The sequence below is a fragment of the Paralichthys olivaceus genome, chromosome 12, assembly GCF_024713975.1.
Source record: "Paralichthys olivaceus isolate ysfri-2021 chromosome 12, ASM2471397v2, whole genome shotgun sequence".
NCBI lineage: Eukaryota > Metazoa > Chordata > Actinopteri > Pleuronectiformes > Paralichthyidae > Paralichthys > Paralichthys olivaceus.
In genome coordinates this window covers 17,287,642-17,310,970 of record NC_091104.1, presented here as the reverse complement: position 1 = coordinate 17,310,970, position 23,329 = coordinate 17,287,642, and the positions used below count along the sequence as shown (strand labels likewise).

At 40.8% G+C, this 23,329-nt stretch overlaps 1 protein-coding gene across 1 annotated transcript; it reads left to right on the top strand.

The window, feature by feature from the left end:
* The first annotated feature begins 242 nt into the window (after window positions 1–242).
* plcb2 (phospholipase C, beta 2) lies at window positions 243–21,612 on the top strand. Its single transcript, XM_069536010.1, has 32 exons — window positions 243–569; window positions 832–909; window positions 2,191–2,259; window positions 3,619–3,759; window positions 4,159–4,238; window positions 4,341–4,394; window positions 4,503–4,578; window positions 4,762–4,862; window positions 5,278–5,438; window positions 5,531–5,677; window positions 6,272–6,429; window positions 7,601–7,683; window positions 7,808–7,892; window positions 8,253–8,457; window positions 8,538–8,620; window positions 8,718–8,814; window positions 8,936–9,020; window positions 9,151–9,275; window positions 9,550–9,701; window positions 10,213–10,377; window positions 10,887–10,986; window positions 11,156–11,260; window positions 11,491–11,555; window positions 11,648–11,738; window positions 12,415–12,858; window positions 13,425–13,608; window positions 14,135–14,276; window positions 15,769–15,833; window positions 16,397–16,456; window positions 16,701–16,758; window positions 19,155–19,238; window positions 20,763–21,612. Exons 1-32 carry the CDS (start codon window positions 486–488, stop codon window positions 20,931–20,933), a joined length of 3,798 nt encoding a protein of 1,265 aa, XP_069392111.1. The 5' UTR covers window positions 243–485; the 3' UTR covers window positions 20,934–21,612.
* The last annotated feature ends 1,717 nt before the right edge of the window (window positions 21,613–23,329 follow it).

Here is a 23,329-nt window from a genome sequence, read left to right as displayed (position 1 = left end):
GTTCACAGTGTCAGAACGTCTTATGTAGCATCAGGAATGAGTTCTAATTGTGTTTGTGGTGATATCTTTATATGTTTTCTGTAAGCACCAGAAACAAATCAAACTTTCACCTCCACTTTAATATAAAACTTTTACGTGGCTACATGTGGGATAAGATGCTTTGTTTTCGTACACTGGGTTAATTAACCATTTAATATCAGCGTAAAACCAGTGTTTTCTCTCATTCTCTCATTCTCTCATCATCCCAATCCACAGCCCTGACTCTGCAGGCAGCACATCCACCTTTAGTCAAGTTGCATATTTGTTTTTTCAGCTTAATTTGCAAGGCATATTTCCCCTGGTGTGTCATGGGTACAGTCAGAGTCTCTGCACTTAAACCTCCAAAGAGTAAGGTGCTTGATGTCACCATGGTGGACATCCACACTGTGATTATTGTTCAGTAATAACATTTAACCGGAAGAAGGAACTACACCGCGGGAGACAAAATGAATAAGAAAAGATATTTTCTGGATCCTCCAGAGGTCAAAGATTACCTGGTCAAAGGAGAGAGATTTACCAAGTGGTCAGAGGTGAGTGGATACTTCAATAAATCAGAGCTGGTGATGATCATAATTAATAACTGTATGAATCTAATCTGTATACTTGCAGAGGTTTAGTTTAATACCATTATTATAACCGTTGTCCTGATGAACTTTTGTCACTGATGTGTGTGTTTAACTGTTCTGGAAAATATCCAGAGAAGATCCTATTTAACATTAGCACATCACCATCAAGCAGCTCTTTTTCAGACCTTTAAACTCAATAAATGTCCAATTCCTTGTCTCCATCAAGGACTCCACAAAGACTGTCCCTGTCACCATGAAGATGGATCCCAAAGGTTTTTTCGTCTACTGGATCAACCAAAGCAAGGTAATCAATACAAATATTCCAGATAAAGAAAGAAAGAAAAATTGCCCTTGCACAGTGGGTGATATAGAAATAAAATCGTTTTTTGTGTGTGCGTCAGACGAGCACAATCGGACAGATTCAAACATACATCAAACAGAGGTGATCGTCTTTCAGCGACTCACACCCACAGTGTGTGTAATTAGGATGTGTCAGAATTGTGAGATAGCCGGGAGCTGTGCTGCACCTTCTGGTCCCGGCAGCTTGTGGAGGTTATTGATTGGTTTGTGTTGTGGGCTCACCATCCCGCTGCACTGTGCTGCTGCACTGTGATGCATTCGGTGGAGAGAGAACTCTTTGTCTCTACTACTCTCTTTCTCTCTTATTGATACACCTCTCCATTTATGTTTGACACTGTCTTTCCTCATGATTGTTTTCAATATTGTTGTCTTGTTACACCTGCTATCTACTGCATTTCTGTGTGTCATGGGATCCCTCAGTTGAGACTGTCCCTGAGGTCTCTATGTTTTTCACTCTGTTAAAATATTATTTTGCACCTTTTCCTAACTCTAGTCGAAGGTTAAGGAAAGAGGATGCTGCACCTTGTACAGATGAGGAAAAGTTTGATTTTGGCTGGAGGGGTCTTTCTGTGTAGTTTGCATGTTCTCCCTGTGTTTGCATGGATTTTCTGCTGGTACTCCAGCTTCCTCCCACAGTCCAAAGACATTTTGGTTGACATGTTGATTGAAGACACTAAATTGATCGTAGGTGTGAATGTGAGTGTGAATGGTTTTCTCAGTATGTTGGCCCTATGATTGATTGGCCACTTGTCCAAGGTGAAGCCCGCCTCTCGCACATTGTCAGCAGAGATTGGCTCCAGCTCCCTGTGCGACCCTCAAAAGAATTAGGGCTATAGATAATGGAAGGATGGATGATGGTATATATATTTCCACTTAATATGTGTTCATTTTTTGGTGTTTTCACATTTATTTTTCAATTACAAGCATCCTTGATAAAGAAGACATTTAACTATAAAATAACTGTATTTGTACACATACTCTCAATGTTATTTTATGGGTTTTGAATGTTGTAACACTGTTATTCAATATAAATGTATCATCTGTATTTTAAATGAAAAAGCATCACCACAGCTGCTGGATTAGGACATTCTAGTTGAATATTCTTCACTCAAAAAAAGTTAATCTCATAGTTTCTGCACTTGACCAAAGGATGACTTGTAGGTCTATCCATATTTGGACTCGCACCTACTTGTATTGGAGATAATTCTCTGCTTCTTGTTTCTAGGAGACAATGTTCCTGGATGTTGCTGCCATCAGAGATACCCGGACAGGAAAATATGCAAAACTTCCCAAAGTGAGTACAGCATGATGATGTGTGTTCACTCTGGTTTGACAATTAAGTCAAGCTCATATGTTGGTTGTGTAAGAATCTCTGCTGGCATGCAAATACCATCTCAGGCCTTTTAGGTTTCCCATTAGCATGAGAGGCATATTTGCATTGCAAAAAACATAGCTATGGACACATGCACCCAGGCTACTCCTCCACTGCACACACACACACACACACACACACACACACACACACACACACACACACACACACACACACACACACACACACACACACACACACACACACACTACACTCTGAGTCATGATCTGAGATTTCTGTGAGAGAGCTTGTTTGTGTTTTGGTTTTGTCAGTTGAAAGTTCAAAGTCCTCATCTGCCTCCGCCAAAAGCAGAGAGCACAGAGCACAGAGCACGACATCATCCCATTGAGGGTGCAGCTGGAAACATGTCCTACTCTCAGGGCTCCTGAGGAGATTTGGGTTCCAGTGCTGACGTCAGCTCTGTACTTTAAATAAAATAGAACAGAACAGATTTGAATAGAATAGAAGCCATTTTAAAGTCATCATAAAATATAATTTACAGGAGAGCAGTGACTAAAGTCGGTTTTCTCCTGTTTGCATTGTACATGAAAGATTCTTTGTGTGTGTGTATATTCTTTATTGTTACTTCCACAGGACCTTTTCCAGTGTAAACACTGAACTTGTCAGGAACAGTAGACCCCATGGGGACCAAAGCCTGGTCCCACTGAGCTCCTGGTTTAGGGGTAAAATGTAAATTGGTCATGATTAAGGTTATAGAGATAATTTTGCTTAGGTTTTCCGCAATGAATGGAAGTAAATGCAGTGTCCAAACGAGGATAGAGGCGCAAACCCAGGTGTGTGTGTGTGTGTGCATTGGTTTGCATGTCCCGGTCAGCACATTTGCCTGTGTTGCACAAGCTCCCAGGTGTCCAATCTGTGTAGAGATCAAGTTAATCAGACATGATTTTTAAATAAACAAAGAACAAAAAAATAGATAATAGAAAAATTATAAAACAGCTCATTGACCAAAATTGACATTTCATTGTACTGATTCTCCTCTTCCTACTACAACACTGGGATCTCATTTACAACGATAAATATGGAAGAGGTAGTTTTTTATTTCTTCATTCAGTTTTCTATCGATCAAAATTTTCCCTTTGATTCAAAGGAACACAAATGTATATTCACAAACACCAAACATACAAAATATACTACTACAACCACTAGAACTCCTCTTCCTACTACAACTACTGCTGCTATTACCACCACTACTACTACTGATACTAATAATACTTATGACAATAACAACCACTGCTCTCCTTCTTTCTTGACTTTTAACAGCACCCTAAGGTTCGCAACGTGTTTAACCTGGACTTTCCAGACAGCAACCATCTTGCCAAAACTCTGACCATAGTCTCTGGTCCTGACACGGTGAATCTGACCTATTATAACTTCTTCGCTTCTAAAGAGAAAGTGACACAGGTAATAAAGCTCCATATACACTGAGTGTGTGTGTTACTGGCACTGTGTCCTTTCTTTTGCTGTTTACAATCATCCCTCCTTTTGTCACAGATCCTGAGCCACAGGCCATTAGCCAGTTTACAATGCCACAATCTCTCTCTTCCATTTAGTCTTAATTAGACTTTATGACTCCAATATCCAGGTTTAATCGGCTGTAATGAAATCACAATTGTGTTTTGTTCAAACACAACATGCACCACTCTCATTTCCTTAGGTACCATTATGTTAATGCCCTCTAGTGGTGAGTTTGTGTGGAATTTTAAAGCCTTTTTAAATTATTATGGGGCATATCAAGCACAATTCATGTTTGCACTCAAGTGTAACTTTACTGTTCATTTTTCTAATTAAATGCACAATCAGAACTGGGCTAATGACATTCTTGCAATTGCCTACAACCCTGCGAGAAACAACGCGTGCAGACAGGTCTTCCTGGAGAAAATGTGAGTACAGAATAACATTTCGTTCCACGTAACTTCATTGTGTTTAACACAGTTTAGAATTATCGCACAGAAACTGTGACCCCTCTGTGTTTTCAATCTTAGATTCATCCGCATTTCTCTTCAGACAAACAAGGACGGCAAGATCCCAGTGAAGAAGTAGGTTAGAGTGCAGCCATGTGAGGATGTAGGATGTCACACAGTCGTACGTTTATACAGTGAATTCCCATGTTTCCTGCACAATGTTTCGCTGTGTGTGTTTCTCAGTATTTACAAGATGTTCCCTGCGGATAAGAAGAGGGTGGAAAATGCCTTAGCTTCAGCACATCTCCCTAAAGGAAAGGTTAGAAGCTGCATTCTGTCTCCTGGCATATACTGTATATTATTACATTTTAACACTCTAGTTGCATGATTATTTCAAGATGAAGCCAAAGGTTTGTGCGTTAACTCAGTAGTAAATACTTTTCGATTGTTGCTGTTAGTTGTATGATTTGGGTATCATATATCGTATATGTTCACATTTCAGCATGACACCATAAAGCCTGATGTGTTCACTGAGGATGCCTTCAGGGCCTTCCTGACATATCTCTGCCCTCGGCCAGAGATTTACGAGATCTTCAATACTTAGTGAGTTGACCTCTTTTATTTTGTTGATTATCTTCAGGGTAATCACACATATCACTGTATATCCTGTAGACTTCTCAGATTTACATCCACTGAATCTGAAATATTACCTCCTCCAAGGAAGTCTTTTAGTAATAGTCAGTAAAGAGTCTATCAAACATACACACACAATCATCATCATCAGCTCTTATCTGACATCTAAATATATATCCCCAATTTTTTTTATCCGATAGTTCTGGAGTCATAAACATGCTTCTTTACATTTTCTGATTTGGAAGCACAAAGCCAGAGACGTCTGCTTCTATTGACATTGTGGGGGCCTCATGCTGGCCAATCTGATTTCTCCTACTCATGCATTAGTTACCTGGTAGTCAACATGAGCAACAGCTCTGATGAGTTTGTCACCCCCCACCCCCAGCTCTACAAAACCCACCATGACGAAGGAAAATTTCAGCAAGTTCCTCAACGAGAAGCAGAGAGACTCTCGGCTCAACGAGGAGCTGTTCCCACGCCTGCGGCAGGACCAGATCAAGGCTTTGATGGACAAATACGAGCCCTGTTTAAGTAACACTAACAGAGGTGAGATTAGTGGATGATAGGTTTGTTACATGGACGACTGGTAATTCATGCAGCTTTGTTTGCATGTTTGGTTTACATGCTTCTTTTTGCAGGTTTGATTTCACCAGATGGTTTTCTGTTTTTTCTGATGGGGCCGGAGACATCAGTCGTCATGCAGGACAGGCTGGCTAAGTGTCAGGACATGACCCAACCCATACCTCACTACTTCATCAAGTCGTCCCACAACACATACCTGACAGGTCACACTCAGCTGTTTTCTTATAGCTTTGAAATGTAACTTCACATACAACATACTAATTAGCTTGCTAAAGTTGTTGTTTAGTGTTGTAAAGACTATAGTCGCCTTCAGCCATTTAAACCGCTGGTACAGGTGGCTGGTGCTGAGACAGCTGGGGCTAAATGGTGTCTGAGGAGTGCAGAGCGGTGGCCCTGAGGAGAGGATGGGGGATGTCTCTGAATCGTAGACGATGTGGTGGTTTAATTTGAGCATAGATTTGAAAATAATCACAACTTTCCAGATTCTCCCTCACAAGCGGTCGCTGGACATCCCAAATAGTTGACTGTGTGTAAGCATTGGCCTTGCAAAGGTCCTAGATTGTTTGAACCACTAGGTGGCGTTATGAGCCTTGCTCATCCCAGAAAATGTATTATGAACAATAATATACATATGATTTATTTACTGCTAAAAAACACATTTAAGTTTGCAGTATCACCTTAAATCTTTGTACCTAATTCCTATGAGGTACCCCTAATCAGTCTGTATATTTGTAGACTGACATGCATAATTTTTGGAAACATGTTTGGAGACTCTCTCTCTGTCTGTGGCCCTGCAGCTGGTCAGTTCTCTGGTGTGTCCTCCCCGGAGATGTATCGACAGTGTCTGCTGTCCGGCTGCCGGTGTCTGGAGCTGGACTGCTGGAAGGGCAAACCTCCAGATGAAGAGCCAATCATCACCCACGGCTTCACCATGACGACTGAGATTCTCTTCAAGGCATGTTAACAAAATCATTACTCAGATAAGAATAAATATGAATATGAAATATTTTATTGTAGTATTTGTGTTGATTTATAGTAGAAAACAACCCAGAAAATGAACAGGATTTATATCACTTCATTGTTCATGCACCTCCCACTTCCAGTGAATACTAATCCAGGGCCTTTTCCAGTAAATGGCCAACCTATAATTTCCTAGGTTCACAGTTTGTGATGTTTTTCAACAAGAGCAAAGGGCTTTACAAAATACATGGGAATCAAACAGAATAAAACAAGACGAAGCAAAAAAAGGGACAATAACGGAAAAGAAAATATTAAAAACAAACAATATCCATTAAAGCAAGTTAAAAATCAGGCATTAAAATTTTTTTTAAATATGTTTTAAGTGCTGATTTAAAAACAGGTCAGGCAAGGAAATCCAGAGCCTTGATTTACTTGATTGGAAAACCTAAGATTCAATTTTAGAGCATAGGGAGCTCTGTGACACAACTGGGGGCCAGATTGTGCTGAGCTTTAAAACTCTTGTAGAATCAATCCTAAGTGTGACTGGCAGTCAATGAAAGGAGACAAGAATAGAAGAGACATGCAGCCCCTACGTTTGGTGTTGGTTAAAATGCGAGCAGCAGTGATTTGCACCAGCTAAAGCCGAGACACAGAGGATCGATAGGTACATGTATATAGTGATAAGCCTATAAATTCTCTGACTATCTTTGATTCATGTTTGCGTGCACATTAAAAGGGTGTGTGAAGAAAAAAAACCACACACACACAAAATCACACAACATGCTGTGCGGGGTGCCCAATGCCCTGTCATTCTTCTGCACTCAACACTTCCATTTAAGGGCAGCCGCAGATCCGCAGTCTCAGGGGCCCTGACACAACACCTCAGTTCAGTTTAATGTCAGACTGTGGATGTAATGGGTTCGGATCTGACCTCAGGGCCTCTGCATAGACGCAGTAGTTCTGCAGTTTGCCAGGACGGCTCTCATCATGTTTTGGGAGAAAGGCTGTGAAGGGCTCAGTCTGTCATGCTCTTCTGAGATTTTAATGATTTTAATCTTGTACCCATGTTTTTCTGCTGCATGTTTGTGCTTTCCTGCCAGCTGCATCTCTTCAATCATCATCTAATTAAATGCATAAACAAAACACATGGTTCGTCTGTGTGACAGGATGTGATTGAGGCCATCGCCGAGAGCGCCTTCAAGACCTCGCAGTACCCCGTCATCCTGTCGTTTGAGAATCACGTGGACTCGTAAGAGCTTTTCCCAAGAACTCATGCCATTAACACAATGTAATAATGCGTGGTGTACTGATGGGAAAAAGGATGTAGCTGGACCTTTTCTAGTAGTAAGAGGCGTTGCTGTGTTTTATTACAGGGTGAAACAACAGGAGAAGATGGCCAACTACTGCAAAACCATATTTGGTGATGCCCTGCTGACAGAGCCACTGGACAAATACCCTGTGAGCGCACTGCAGCAACACACTGTCAAAGCATTAGAAAGTTTGTACGGGGGGGTGGGGTATGTTAAACAGAACACTTTGTCTGATAAATCTGATAAGGCATTGTCATGGTAGACTGTGCGGCTCAGCGGACTGCTGCAGACTAACCGCACAGGCATGAAGGAAATTAATGTCAATGTTCATGTTTCATGTTTGTCCTCATCTCTGCTAGACATGACCCTAATAGGCTGCCATACCCATCCTCTTGTGTACGCTGTGCAATTCATGCCATATCCTGTCCCCTGATCACACACTGATTCGTCAGTTTTTTTAATGTTAGATTTTGGATTCTTTCTCATCTCATTTGTGTCTGAAATCCAGCTGAAACCAGGTCAGCAGATCCCCAGCCCATCTGAGCTCATGGGCAAAATCCTCATCAAGAACAAGAAGGGCAGCCACGAGAAACCAGCCCAGACTAAGAAAACCACCGCAGCTGCCTCAGACCAGACCCCGACCACAGTCGCACCCGCCCAGGTCACAAGCAACACTTCTCAGGATCCTGCGCCCACCAACGTGGAGAACCAAGGTGGTAGCACCGAGCCAAATCTGATTACACTCCTAAAATAGGCCTGTTTATTTATTTGTTATGTTTACGTGGTTTAACAGAAGGGGACGCAGGTGTGGAGGACAACGAGGAGCAGGAGGAGATAGATGAACAGGATGAGGAGAAAATGAAGACATCGGACGAGGTGGAGGACAACAGCCGCGATGACAGTTTTACTGCGTTACATCATCCGGTGCCTGGCGAAAAAACATTTCAGTTAACTTCCTGTCAATCCCCCACAGGGCACAGCTGGGCAAGAAGTAACATCCTACGAGGCCATGTCATCCCTGGTCAACTACATCCAGCCCAACAAATTCATCTCTTTTGACAATGCCAGAAGTAAACAAACCCAGACAAAAATATTTTTCTTTCATACAACATATACTTAAAGCAATCACAAGTAAACAAATCAGAGTTGGTGCGAGTTATGTCATTTTCCATGCTGTTTTCTTCCTCGCAGAGAAAAACAGGAGTTATGTCATCTCGTCTTTTGTGGAGACCAAAGGGGAGGCAATGATTTCCAAGACTGCTGTCGAATTTGTCGAGTATCCTTAAAGAGTGCTGAAAAATGAATACTGCAAAAAGAAAAATACAAAAATGGAAATCTGTGTTCAACAAGGCTGATTTCAAATCACCCTGAGAACAAAATTGGGCTTCTTAAATCGTCTTTCTCAGATACAATAAGAGGCAGATGAGCAGGATTTACCCCAAAGGAACAAGAATGGACTCATCTAACTACAGCCCCCAGCCTTTTTGGAACGTGGGTTGCCAGATGGTGGCACTCAACTACCAGACGATGGGTAGAAATGCTCACGCAGTGCACTAACAACTGCATTAAATTAAAGGATGTCACCATTTACGCTTCTTGTTTGAGTGTGACTTAAAATATCATGAGCTTCTATTCTTTAAGAGCAGAGGTTCTGTTTTTCACCACAGCAGGTCAGTGTTGCACCTCTCTGAGCTGCACAGGCCTGCGCTGTGCTTTGCATTTTTCAAAATGCTCTCTGCTCTGCTCCTCCTTGTGCTGCAGAAAGGGGGCATGAATGTCGCTGCTGTCTCTGTCTTTATTTCCAGACTTCCCCATGCAGCTGAACATGGCTCTGTTTGAGTTCAATGGCCGGACGGGGTACCTGCTAAAGCACGACGTCCTGCGACGCAGTGACAAGAAGTTTGACCCTTTCTGTGACAGGATTGACACGGTCGTGGCGAGCACTCTGACGATAAAGGCAGGTTCACGGCCTTGGTTTCATCTCAATTTAAGCATCATCACAGTGTGTTTGGCCTGAGAGGACCTGTGCAATCTGAATAGAAAAAAAAAGAATTCGAAGGTGGAAATAATGATCTTTAAAAAAGGTTGATTATTACTACAGCACATATTGCATTGTAGAGAAACTAATGAACTAACAATACAATATGTATTAAGCTGACGGCTGTTTTTACTCTTCTAAATTGAGTAATATATTGCCCTCAAGAGCCTTATAAGTCTATGTGTGTCTGTGTCTGTGTATGTGCAGCACTTGGTTTTCTCTGTACTGTGAATGCAGGGCCTGTACTAATACGAGCTTCCTGCTGCGACTGATAAATAGTTCCTGGTATTCAGCAGACTCTCCATGATTGAAAACCTGAGCTCTATTTATATCCACGTGTCCTGAACATGGATCCACACAACAGGACACATCCATACTTAACCAGTTTCATATATGTGTGTGCCATTAAAACCATGTTCCTCTTCATCAGATCTATTCGGGTCAGTTTCTGTCTGACAAGAGCGTGAAGACGGGGGTGGAGGTGGAGGTGATCGGGCTGCCGGGGGACCCCAAAAAGAAGCATCGCACCAAGTGGTCTACTACGCCCAACGCCATCAACCCGGTGTGGAATGAGGAGCCTTTTGTTTTTGACAAGGTGCAGGAAACGTGAAAGAATACTGTGTAGAGCGCTAACCTCAGCAAAGGCCCAACAGTCCCTTTAAACTCAATCAAGATGCACCAAATTGTTTGCATGCATATCCATCCATCGTCTATACCATTTGTCCTTTGAGGGTCACAAGGGGAAAGGCACGGACAGATCAACAACTTATGGCAGGTCCACGAATTATGGAAAAAAAATGGAAAACAGTAAATTAAAAATAAATAAATAAATACATTTCACAAGATTGTTAAAGAAAGGGAAAAAATATTCCTGGATCCACACCAAAATTTGATGGGTTCTCTCCTGACCCATACCACATCCTTGCACCAAGTTTCATTTAATCCATTTAAATAGTTTTTACATTATCTTGCCCACAGACAAACACACAAAAGGGGTTGAAAGCATAACTTCCTTGGCAGAAGTAAATGTGCACAGATTCATATGAGGATGTCTGTGCTTACGAGAGCATGATCTGTTGTGCTTGTTTTTGTCATCATGGACAGATCCTGCTCCCAGAAATGGCTTCTCTGAGACTCGTCGTCCATGAGGAGAACGGCAAATTCTTGGGACACAGGATCATCCCAGTTGATTCCATCCTATCAGGTCAGAAAAAAACCCTCACACCATTTCACGCTTCATCTAATCTGCATCATCTAAAACCTCAGAGTAATCTAAAGCCTCTGGAGTGTTTGTTAACTTGTTTCAGCCACTGGATCTGGGCTGAGCTGCAGCCTTGTCTTTAATTCACAGGTTTTTTTTTTGTGCCCTGCAGGCTTCCATCACATCTGCCTGCACAGTGAGAGCAACATGCCGCTTATGCTCCCGGCTCTCTTTGTGTACATTGAGGTCAAGGACTACATCCCTGCTGGCTTTGCAGGTTCTTGGCTTTTCACTTTTTGCAAAAGAAAAAAAAAAAACTGTACTCTACTGTAATTGAATTCATGCTGTCAGAGTGACAGTCTGGGACAAGACTCTGATTAGATTTACATCGGATGTGTGGGACTAACATAGCTCATATAGTAACATATTTCCTTTTCATTTTGGTGCATGTTAGATAACAAATTGCTTTGTACTATTTGTACACCGGTGTTTATTATTCTCCCTCAGATTTCACCGATGCCTTATTTAACCCAACAAAGGGCACAGAGAAGACCACCAAGACCCAGAAGGAGGTAATGAAAAACTGTTACAGCCAATTTAACTCAACCATCACACACTGATACATGATGATGCTGATGTTCCTGTTCTATTTGTGCCCACACAGTCGTCCTCGAACTACATCTCTCCATATGAGTTACCTCTTGTGGTCAAAACTGCCACAGACAAAGCAAAGGAAAGTGAACCCGCTGTCACAGGTAATTTCAACTCCCCAAGAAGGTGATGTTTTCATCGGTGTCTGTTTGTTTGTTAGCAGAAAAACTACACGACTGATTACCATGAAATGTAGTGGAAGGGTAGGACATGATCCTGGGAAGAACACATTCAATTTTGTTGCTGCTCCAGATTGATTTTTTTAAATCACATAGTGAGACATATTTTTCAACATTTTCATTGATTCCTTAGAGAATAATCCACGAATCATGATGAAAGCTTTAAATTTGTATAATTTGGTGCAGATCCAAATAAAAAAAAAAACTAGGGAATTTAAATGTGGTTCTATAAGGAGAATGTTGGGCCTTGGTGGAGAGTCCCATTCTTATTATCAACATGTGCATGTAGTCCCACAAATACACCAAACTCCGTTAAGAATTCTACATATTTTAAAAGTTTCCTTACTCACTTATCAGGGATTAATTAATGACTTCTAATTCGTGTTAACTGATCCACAGTTTAGCATCACTCTTTAACTTTCTAGGTTTGATGGGACTACTGTCAGTTACACACTTCTCTAAGGAGACCGTACCCATCACATAATTCTTCCTATTGGAAATCAGTGTGACATAAAATTAATTTTAAGGCTGCTATTTTAAGGCAAAAGTGCCAGGTTTAGAAGATGTAATTGATGGCTAAACATTTTGCTTCCACCTATAGAAAAGGCTGTGTCTGAGCGTGCACCTTCTGCTGACACCAATGACCAATCATCCCAGTCTCCACCAGAGACAAGTCCAGGCCAAGCTATAGTAGAAGAAGAGAACTCAACTGATCCTGCAAAACCTGCACAAGAGCCTCCTCAAACTCCTGATACCGCTGCTAAAGATGTAGCACCAATATCTGAAACTCCTCCTGAAGCCGGCCCTCGCCCTGGGGAAGCTGACCCTGAGGGAGAAGCGGCTCTGAAGCCAGAGCCAGCCCCTGAGACCAAAGATGAACCAGTTACTGAGTCCGACACAAACTCTGAGTCTGCTCCAGATGAGAAAGCTGTCCCAGAGGAGGCTCCAGGAGAAACTGCTGCTGTGGTCGTGCCCTGTCCAGAAAGTGCATCACTTGAGTCTGCAGGATCAGACGAATCATCTCAGCTGCCCACATGCAGTGAAGGTAACACCAACGTATGGAATAAATAATATGCCATATTCTACTATGGGAAAAAAAGCTTTTAAGGCTTGAAATCAAACAAAAAGGTTTGAAGCCTTGAATTATGTTATGATATGATATTGATAAAATCCAATCTATGTTAATATTATTTTGTATTTGAGTTTTCCTTGTTCTGAAATGTTGATAGTTGAAAGCTGGCAAACACACACCTGCAATCCTGGAGAGCTCAATAGCGTGGTTTTGGAAGTAAAAAATCCAATTCATTTTTTGATTAGAGATTTTTGATCTGATCTGAAACTGCATAACTGAAAAAAAAGGGACATTTGCTTCTTTAACCTACTGTTTGCTCTCTGCTCAAGTACATTTATATATATATACCAAATTATTTGGGATTAATGTACCTTCAACTGCTGCACTCATCAGTTTACTATAGGGTAATGTCCTATGAAATAAAAAGCAGACCTGTTTAGATTGGTAATTTTTATTAGGGTTTCATTATAAATGCATAACCACTGCCGACACAAATGAGAGTTTTCTCACAGCAGCCCTCCTGTGTGTTCATGCTGCAGAGCCCTCGACTGTGACTACTGAAGAACTGACACAGCACAAGAACTATCTGAAGGTCATCAAGCGCCAGGAGAGAGATATGAAAGAATTGGAGAAAAAATATCAGAAAAAAGCAGAGGATCAGATTCAGAAATACTGCGAAGTCTTCAAGGCTATAAAGAAGAAGGCCTCGCTGAAGAAAAAAGAGTGAGAGAAGATTTTCTTTTCCTTATTTGTTGACATTTTGAGAGTCATTGTCAAGTTGAAACATGCACAGATAAAAAATGTTTGACGATTTAGGCTTGGTGTTGACTGAGGCCCATCAGTCCAATTTCTCCTTTGGTCATTCACCAAACACTGTTTCCTTTAAAGCAGCGGTGGATTCTGCAGCATATTCATACTGACCCACTAATGAAGTTGTTGTTGTTTTGGTCAGTGTTATTAATGAGATTATATTTAGAGGCACGGAGAATATTCCTCAGCTAATGTGTTTTTCTTGCTGAAGCAGAGTATTAGAGGGTGAAGAGAACAACTAAATGAATATGGATGTTAGTCCCGCACGCCAAGCTCTCAGGGTAAAATATGTATTATTCAAGGCCACATGAGCATTTCTGTGGAGGATTTCCAGTAACTAAATGGTTGTAGCCTTATCTCTGTACTTGGAGAGTTGTTAGCTGTTAGTTGATGAACTCTATGTCCTTTTTTTTGTGCCATGCTCTGATGTGTCCTTCAGGGAAGGAGGGAGCACCTCTGACTCCAGTGTGCAGACGGAGCGGGTGCAGGAGCAGAAGGAGAAAATGCTGGCGGAGCTGCAGGCTCTGTGGAGGGAGCAGGGCGATCAGCTCAAGAAGAAGAAAGAGCAGTTTGCTACAGAGGTTTGTCAAATAAAGATTAGATTGAAAAAACACTCAGAGATTAAAAATGTTGCCTTCTGTTCAAAATCAGTAAAAGACATCGCTGGGTTAAAGCAACTCAATATAATTAAATATTGTACCTAAAGCTCAGTGTTTTCATATTTAACAATCAAACACATCACTTCATATACAATATATGAAAGTGGACAAGACAAATTCTAATCAATAAAGATATAGATATAAGATATAAAGATGATGACATGACAGCTCCCCAAACAGTGAAGCCAAATTCTTAATCGCCCCCTGGTGGCTGGTTTCAGTCATAAGCACCATGTTAGTGAATGGGACATGGACCAAACTAAAAATTCAAGTACATGTCAGATACATTTTCTCGAAGATGGTTTCATTGGGTGACTCCATCCCCTGATTGCTACTGGTTCTGGCTCCAAATGTGCAAAATGGCAGTGTTCAGATTTCTGGATAGTGTGAGGAAGAGACATGTGGTCCATCTTTTTTTATATAGTGTATGTGACTCCACAGAGAATTACCACGCACACCTTTGCAATTTTTCCACATAACATATAAATAACACAATATAAATAAATAGCCTTTTTTTCTTCACTAAACTGTACTTATTTTTCATTTATTTATATATCTACTTATTTTATTTCTGCATTTATTCAATGATATATTCTGTATATAATTGGGTCATTTATTTGTTCATTCATTGTTATTTTGGCAATTCAACTTTATAATGTGATGATATCAAAAACCTGTTCTGCTCCTCTAACATGAACAAAAAAAATCAATAATTGAATTCACATTTGAGATACTTTTAATTCCCATTTTCCATCAGTATATATTAGTATATATCAGTATATTTATATGTATTTATAGTATCAAACAGAAATGGGATCATTTATGGAGCAAAATATATCCTTGTTATTGGATTTTTGTGCATTTAAAGAAAATAATAGCTACTTGAAAGTCAACATCAGTTCCTTTTCCTCACATAGTTCTTCCTCACAATCTGCTCCTGGCTGTTTTCATCATATCCAATAATTACACTCCAAAAGTAGGATTATTATTTCCATCACCCAGGATGAATTCACGTGTCTGATGGAGCACCTAATTCTATCTCTTGCTGCCATGTGTTTGGGCTCACGGGCAAATGGCCAGCGCTTTAGAGGCCTTATTGATTACACATCAGACCTAAGTGCTCAGGGGGTGCTCTTAGCATAAGCTCTAAATCTGCATGAGGCTGAGGGGTCAATCAGGGAATTTTACAAAGGTTGCCACCTCAATAGACTGTAGTGCATACTGTCGAAGTGCTGCGGAGTGAGGGGACAGTTAACGTCCTACTTAGCAGGTCTCGGGCCAGATGCTCCAGTCAAACCAAAAACCAGAGGGCTGAACTTCACAGAGGAGAGACTCCAACCACACACAGCCCAGAAATAATTATTCAAAGTCACATTTTCTCTGAGTATGTCACCTTCTCCCTCTGTTGTTACAGAGACTGGCCAAACTGATGGAGATGGCCATAGAGAGACACAGCAGTGAAGTGAAGGCCCTGGAGAGGTGACAGCACCCATACGAACACATCTGGGACACGATGTACACACTGAGTGCCGAGTCCACCCGATCTGGGCATGTGTGTGTGTGTCTGTGCATGTGTGTGTGTGTGTCTGTGCATGTGTGTGTGTGTGTGTGTTCATGCGGTGTGTGTGTCATCTGAGGTGAAACATTTGACATTTTGCAAAGCGAATACCTCAGATAATGGATGATTCGCCTCAGTGTGCAGGTCTTCCAATGTCCTTGGCTGGCTTATGGTGCGTGTGTGTGTGCGTGCATGCGTGTGTGTGTCTTATCCCAAGTCCCCAGCTGGCGGATGGTTATCTCAGGACAGCCATTATCAAACAGGTGTTTAAACAGCGGCAGCCCTGGTCATCTACCTGTCCACACAGACACTATAACTTTGTGTTTAAGCTTTAAACTGTGAACAAAAGGTCACATCAGGCCCAAACAGCCCCTCAACTCCACTTTGAAGGAAAAATGGGTGTTTATGCGGCCACTACATCTTAACTGGAGCAGGTGGAGCCCTCTCCTCACTTTCTTCCCCTTCTTTTTGTCGTATTTTGCAGTGAAACCAAAGAAAATAAGAAGAAAACGCTCTTAAAATCTTCATCCTCAAAGAAAGCAAAGTGAGTTCACAGCATGGCCTTGCATTGAGTTACTATGTCTGTTTCCATTCATTGCCCTTCTGTCACTGTGTTACTGCTTCTTGTCTAAAATGAAAAGAGATGCGAGGAGGAAAACACTGAGGAGCAGCTCAGCTTCTTTATTTCTCTGCCACGTTGCAATGCACATTAAGCCAGAAATTATTCTATGAATTTTTAGTGTTGCGGTCAGTGGGTTTATTTGAAAATTACAATTATCTTCTCTCAGGCTGAAAAAAGCGACGAGCATGGAGCTGTTGGATGAGACCAGTCAATCTGATGCTGCTGTAAGTATAGATGTTTTTTTTTAAAGTGGTTGAAAATAGTACAATGTGCATGTGTGTGTACAACTAAAGGAATGGTTTGACATTACAGGAAATAGAATGTCCTTTTTTGCTTTCTATATGAGGCTTAGATCAGAGGATTGACAGCACTCCCACATCTTAATGCTATGATGCTTCACAGCCACAGAGTCTGTCTCTGTCCAGTAGAAACAAAATATCAAACTCAAACACTTCACCTAAGCTGAACCTTATAGTTCATTATTCATTAATAAGCGTTGATTGTTTAATCGATGAAAAACCAAGACAACTACTTGTTAACAAACCAGTAAAAACAAGAAATAGTCCAACACCCAACCACACGTATGTGTTTTAACTGTTGACCAATCTCTGAGCCAATCAGCTGTCAATGAATTTGCCTCTGGGGGAAACGGCCAAGAATCTACTTTGCTATACACCGTTCACAGTCCGACTAGTTAATTTAATCACATGAATCAAACGTTTCTCAGCACAAAAACACAAACAGTGATGCTTTTTGGGGGTGTTTTAGGGACATTTTGGCTAATCTCTATTGACAGCTATCTCTGTATGAACGCAGATAAATTAAATCTGTTCATAGAGATTACCTGTTGACCTGAGTCAAGCGAGCTGATTCCCCCTGCTGTAGCCTCATGTTTGCTGAGTCATATGATAGTGGGGCTCAATGCTTAAGCCTAATGGTTGGCAAGAAAGCAGAGATACATATTTCTCAAAATATCTGAATGTTAAGCAAAGCTATCTGGCCACTGGCTGCATAACTGTGAATATCTTTTAATTGGACTCTAAGTGTAAAAGTAAACAAGCTATTTTTGCTCTCCCAATGTTTTTTTCTTGGTATAAAACATGCTGACAGATTAATGTAACTTCTTCTTCTAACCATGGAATTAACATGAGTCAGTACATTCATCTGAAAGAATGAATGTCTACACTGACAGTAGGTAGGGCGTCTACTGCATCTCATTAATTCTTCATGTCACTCCTTTAGAACTTCATTATAGTTGTTCACTGTAGTGGTTTGTATCCAGAGATATCAGCAAAATCCTCAAAGATTTGAAAACGATATGAGACTGATCCAAAGGGTATTTTTGGTAAAGACCAAAACATTGTCTGCACATAAAGAAATATGAAGCGTGTGTTGTGTATGGTGACTGGCTTGAAGAGCTACGACTGTTGTTTTGACATAGAGAAAGAGAAAAGAAAAGTGGAGATATCTGCTGGTCTGTTCAACACCTATTGTACTTAACAGTGTAACTATGGTTACAGAGAGGCTGCAAGTGTCTAAAGATTTGAAGAAAACATGAAAAAAAAATCACCTTAGGCATGTAACAGTACTTTCATACATCTGCGCACGTGGTAACATACAACACCCCCACGTGCTGCTTACACACACACCACACACACACACACACACACACACACACACGTATCTAATATTACTTGTGAGGACTCTCATCAGGAAAATGCATTCCCTTGTCCATTACTGTTACATTAACCATTACAAATGGAACTAAATATAATTCTCACACACACACACACACACACACACACACACACACGTAAACTGACACTTATATTGCATTAGATGTAAGGACTCTCATTGGGATAATGCATTCCCTAGTCCTTTACTCTCACTTTAACTGTCACAAATGAACATAAATGTAACACACACCCACACACACACATTGTTGAACTGTAAGCAGACTTACATGCACATGAACTCAGCCATTCGCCTCTTTTCCTACAGAGTAAAGTGCAGCAGGCCCTGACCATAGGCCGGGCATGTCCATTACTCAGAAGCTGTTTACAGGCAGCGGGCTAATCCATGGTCGATGACTCACTGAGCTCTGCTCTTGTTCCTCAGGTTGCTCATCAAGATTCAGGCCCGCTGCATCCCACACACACACATTAAAGTCGTATAGCAGCTTCATTTCGATCTACTTAATCAACATTCACCAATTAATTACCGCATCTACTTGTAACACAACTACTTGTTTAATCAGCACAGCCTCATTACTGTATTGGCAATAAGCAGCAATAAGGGCTTTGAAACTGGAAAGGACAAGTACAACCTGTTGTGACTTACCTCTATTGATTCTCTGGCTCAGGTTGCCTCCCGTGGGTGCATTCCTCTTCAGATATTGTACACACACAGACACACACACACACACACACACACACACACACACACACAAACACACACACACTCACAGACACACACAGCGAAAGTACAGGAGAAACATGAACAGATGAAGTCCTTACAGACCAGGAAACAGTCTTTATCCCCCACTTGATACCATGTGCACACACATGCACATCGATAGTGTTTTTCAGTTGTGACATGTATTTCATGTATTATGTTACAGTCTTCAGATTACAGTCCACAGCAAGAGGCTCTGATGAAGAAACAGGCTGCCACACTGGACCAAATCAAGACCCTGACCAATCAGGTGCACACACTGACACTATGACATACTCGTTTTTTTAAATGTTCAAAGATGTTTCTTTCAAACCCTGGAGCTCAACAGTTATCAGTGACATTTTTATCAATCAAGAATTATGAGCACAGGAACTTTCCCACAGGTAAAAGTTCCTCCTGCACATTATGATTTGCGTTTATACAAAGGGGACAAATATTAAGCAACTTAGTTTGCTATTACACAGCTTTTCTTGTCTTTTATACAAGACTTTGTTATTCATTAAATTCATTTTCCATATTTCTAAATTAAAAAACAGTCACAGGTTCTTAAAAATGCTGGGTGGGTGACTGTACATAAAGTAAAAAATAATAATAAAAAAGATAATAATAGCATTGACAAAAAACCTCCTTAAGAATAAAGTATTTAAATTGTACTTCAATTATTTGTTTCATAAATTCATACATAACACAGAGGAGGCAGGTGGCGATCAAGATGCTTTGGTTTGAGGAGCTGTTATGTCATCCATCTTTATATGCAGTCTATGGTGTGTACCAATGCTGTCAGAAATGTATATTTGACCAGACAGTAATGCAAATGTTCCTTAACCTTAACAAAGTACCTTATTTTAAACAGGGGGAATTTAAGATCTAAAACTATTTCCCTATAGTTCCTCCAATGGAAACTGGTTTCCTCAAAAGGCTCCAGCTTCCAGTGGAGAGTTCCTGCAGTGGGAATGTTCTATTAGAATTATTCCCCCACCCTAACCCCAAACCTTTAACCTAACCTTATCCTAAAACTAAATTGGTGACCTTTAGTGTTCCGTGTTTTCCCATAATCTTGCCTGTCTGAACAGATCTTTTTCCCCCACAGGATAATTAAAATGTAGATTCTACCACAATAATGCGTATACACACAGCACATACAACAACAACATATCCTCGTTATTTTCAAATGCATTGTCAACTGCAGCCATCTGTCCATTCAGTGACAGCACGCAGAGCTGCAGAGTGACACATCCAGAAGTTCGGCCAATTGAGAAAATAAACTGTAAATTATGTCAGAGCACTTCACTATGACAATGCTTTGCTTTGACTTAGTGAAATGTTGGCGGGTGGTATTGAGGAAAGAGGTGTTAGAGGATTTTGTAGAGGACATTGACGCGTACAGTCTTTGGTTTTTGTGGGAAGCAGTGGGAGGAATCACGTCGGGCCTTAAAAACAAAGGGACAAATGAGGATAACTCATTTTCTTTAAACATTCATCTATGCAGTATGTAGTTAATGTCCCCAACTCAGTATTGAGCCATTTTCCCTAATGAGCCTGCATTATCAAATATCCTGAGATTTAAAGTGGTAACCCATGGCTCTGGGATTAAGCCAACTCCTCAGCTTGAGGTTAACATTGATCTTTATTAAACCTTTGTCAATGCAGAAATCTATTCTCTAAAGATTAGGATAAGCACTTGGCAGACAGAGAAAAATGCTTTAAGAATGTCGATCTGACCTTTTGATAAACCTTCTAATCTCTGACGGAGTTTTGGCCCCTGTGTATGCAGCTCAATCAGGAGGCCCTGAAGGAGTACGAGCAGAAACTGAGGTCTCTGGCAGTGGAGGTGAAGAACGCTATCAATGTCTGTGTGGGTGCTCACTTCCCCGACCTGGTCGACCAGGCTGGAGACAAGAAGGTGGAGGGAGTCGGCTTCTATGGAGATGTCTTCCTTGGTTAAACTCGTCTTTTGACCCCTGAACCTTCACCCTCGTTTTGAATTTTCCCCTCTCCCATGTATGTTTAAGGCATAGTAGACTATTCAATGATGGAAACTGTGTGAAATTTTAAATTAGATGTAGGTGCTGTTCATGGAGAGAGTATACTGTATGTTTAAGAGTGTTTGAGTGATAATCATGTTTTTATGGATGTCAAGTAGACAAAAATGAGATGATTTGGACATTTTAATTTTTAGATTTGACTGTATATTTAAGTTGCTTCTCAATGGATGAAAAAAACCTTTCTTTGGGTTACTCAGGGACAAATATCTTCCAGACGGGTTATCTGAGTCTGCATGCTGCATCGAGACAATGACTCCATTTGTGATACTTGAGTGCAGCTTGATTTTCTGTGTGAGACTACGAAGCCACAGTGAAGCTGAGAATTAGGTGTGTTGTAGGTACAAATGGATATTCTACAGAATAAAGAAAAATTTTAATCTGTGGCAAGGAAAAAATCTTACGAAGCCATACAAAAGATATGCAAAACTGGATTTGTGTTTGGACGCCTCCAATAGCCAGTTTACATCCATGTTAGTTTGACTCATGTAATATGTAGCGAAGACTTTGAAGTAATTCATTGAAAGGATATGTTTTGATTTGTGATTAAGGGATAATTTATAAAAGAACAATTTAACTGACTGATTGAGCTTTGTTTTTTCTGTGAGATTCCTTGTGTGTGTATATATATATATATATATGTTTTTTCCTTCAGTTAGGGCCAAAAATGTTTTGTGAGGTCACACTGACCTTGACCCTTAGTCTTTTTAAAGGTGAATATCACATTCAAGACAATGGGACGGATGGACGAGATGTCCAACTGTTGCAGAGGCATAAAAACATAAATATTCCTGGTCAGAATTGTTATTGTCAATCAATAGCTTATAATAGTGTGGCTCTCACAGTTGTGTTTTCCATTGATGCGCTTGAGACGTCTCTGCCACCGTTATTTTTCAAGAGAAGACAGAGAGAGACAGCAGTGGCATGATGTCAGAGTCCCGTGGTTCAGTCAGCGACTGGAATCTGAAAGCTGTTGCAGGCTGCTGATGATGTCTCTCTTTGTTTCTCTCTCTACACTGCTGAGTTTAATTTGGCACATTATGCTATGACTGATTCATAATACCACATAATTGCGACGTCTTTTCTCTGGAGCTCTAAACGAGCTCTGCGATGGATCAAGTGCTTTTTTTAAAAGGAAGCTGTAATAAAGGCACGTGGAGCTCAGATAAGTAATTTGGTATGAAAAAGAAAACTCAGTAAAAGAGAAATGTTCCATCTTAATTTCAGCTCACAACATGTTTACGCAGAGATGCGATAAATTTATTAATGAGCACAGTCTTTCCCTGACTCACCATCCAGAGCAATCTGTCCACTTCTCATTTTTTCTTAATGGTGCAACACCCTTCCCCTGAATCGAATGACGAGTGACATTTGAAAATGGAGGATCTGGACGAACTCTGTTTGTGATACACAGCTTGTGCCTGTGAGTCTTGCCACCTCATGCACAACACAGATGAACTGTGAGCTTCAGAGTGTGAAACCAGTCAGCACTGAATCACTGGGCTGATAATCTTACATAAGACGAGGACTACCCCGACAGCTCCGTCTCAGACCGCCTGGGCAGGAACTTTAACCACACAGCAACCCGTGGCTGTCCACTGACACGTGGACAGAAAGCCAGAGGAAGGAAGGAAGGAAGTGCCTCCAATTACACTCAGACACACCCGCGCTCACATGCACACACACATGCACGCACACAAAATTACAGAGCAGGCGCTGAAGCAGATGTTCAGATGGAAAATGTAACATTGATTGCTAGAGAAGCTCTCAGTGCATGTTTAGACAGAAAAACTTCAAATGAGATTCTGTTAGAATGTGCATGAAGATGAAAGTGGACATGTCTGTAAAAATCTTTAAATCCAATGTTTTAAAGGCAGTCATAAGACTTTAAATAATATGGTGCATGAATGTGTTGTGTTGATATGCTGAATATATGTGGCTGTATGATAATTTGCACCTCATATCTCATCTAATTAGGAAAACACAACAATGATCCCACTCAAAGTAGGAATCTTAATCTTAACTTAATAGTGCTGAAGAATAGAAAAGATAAAAGAAAAGAAAAGAAAAGAAATTAGCTTTTGTAAATATCAGTCTGTGCTCAGCCAGATTTTAAACAGTGTTCTAACTTACCTTGCAAGATTAAAATGATATTAGCGGAGAATAGAAACTGTGTATTTTTTGCCAGATAAGAACAAGGAAAATAACCCAGAGACATCTGTGGAGTGAACTACCTAGAGTTCACTCTGCTCTTTCTCTTGTTCTTTCCTGTGTATGGAAGCAGGTCTGACCCACAGGA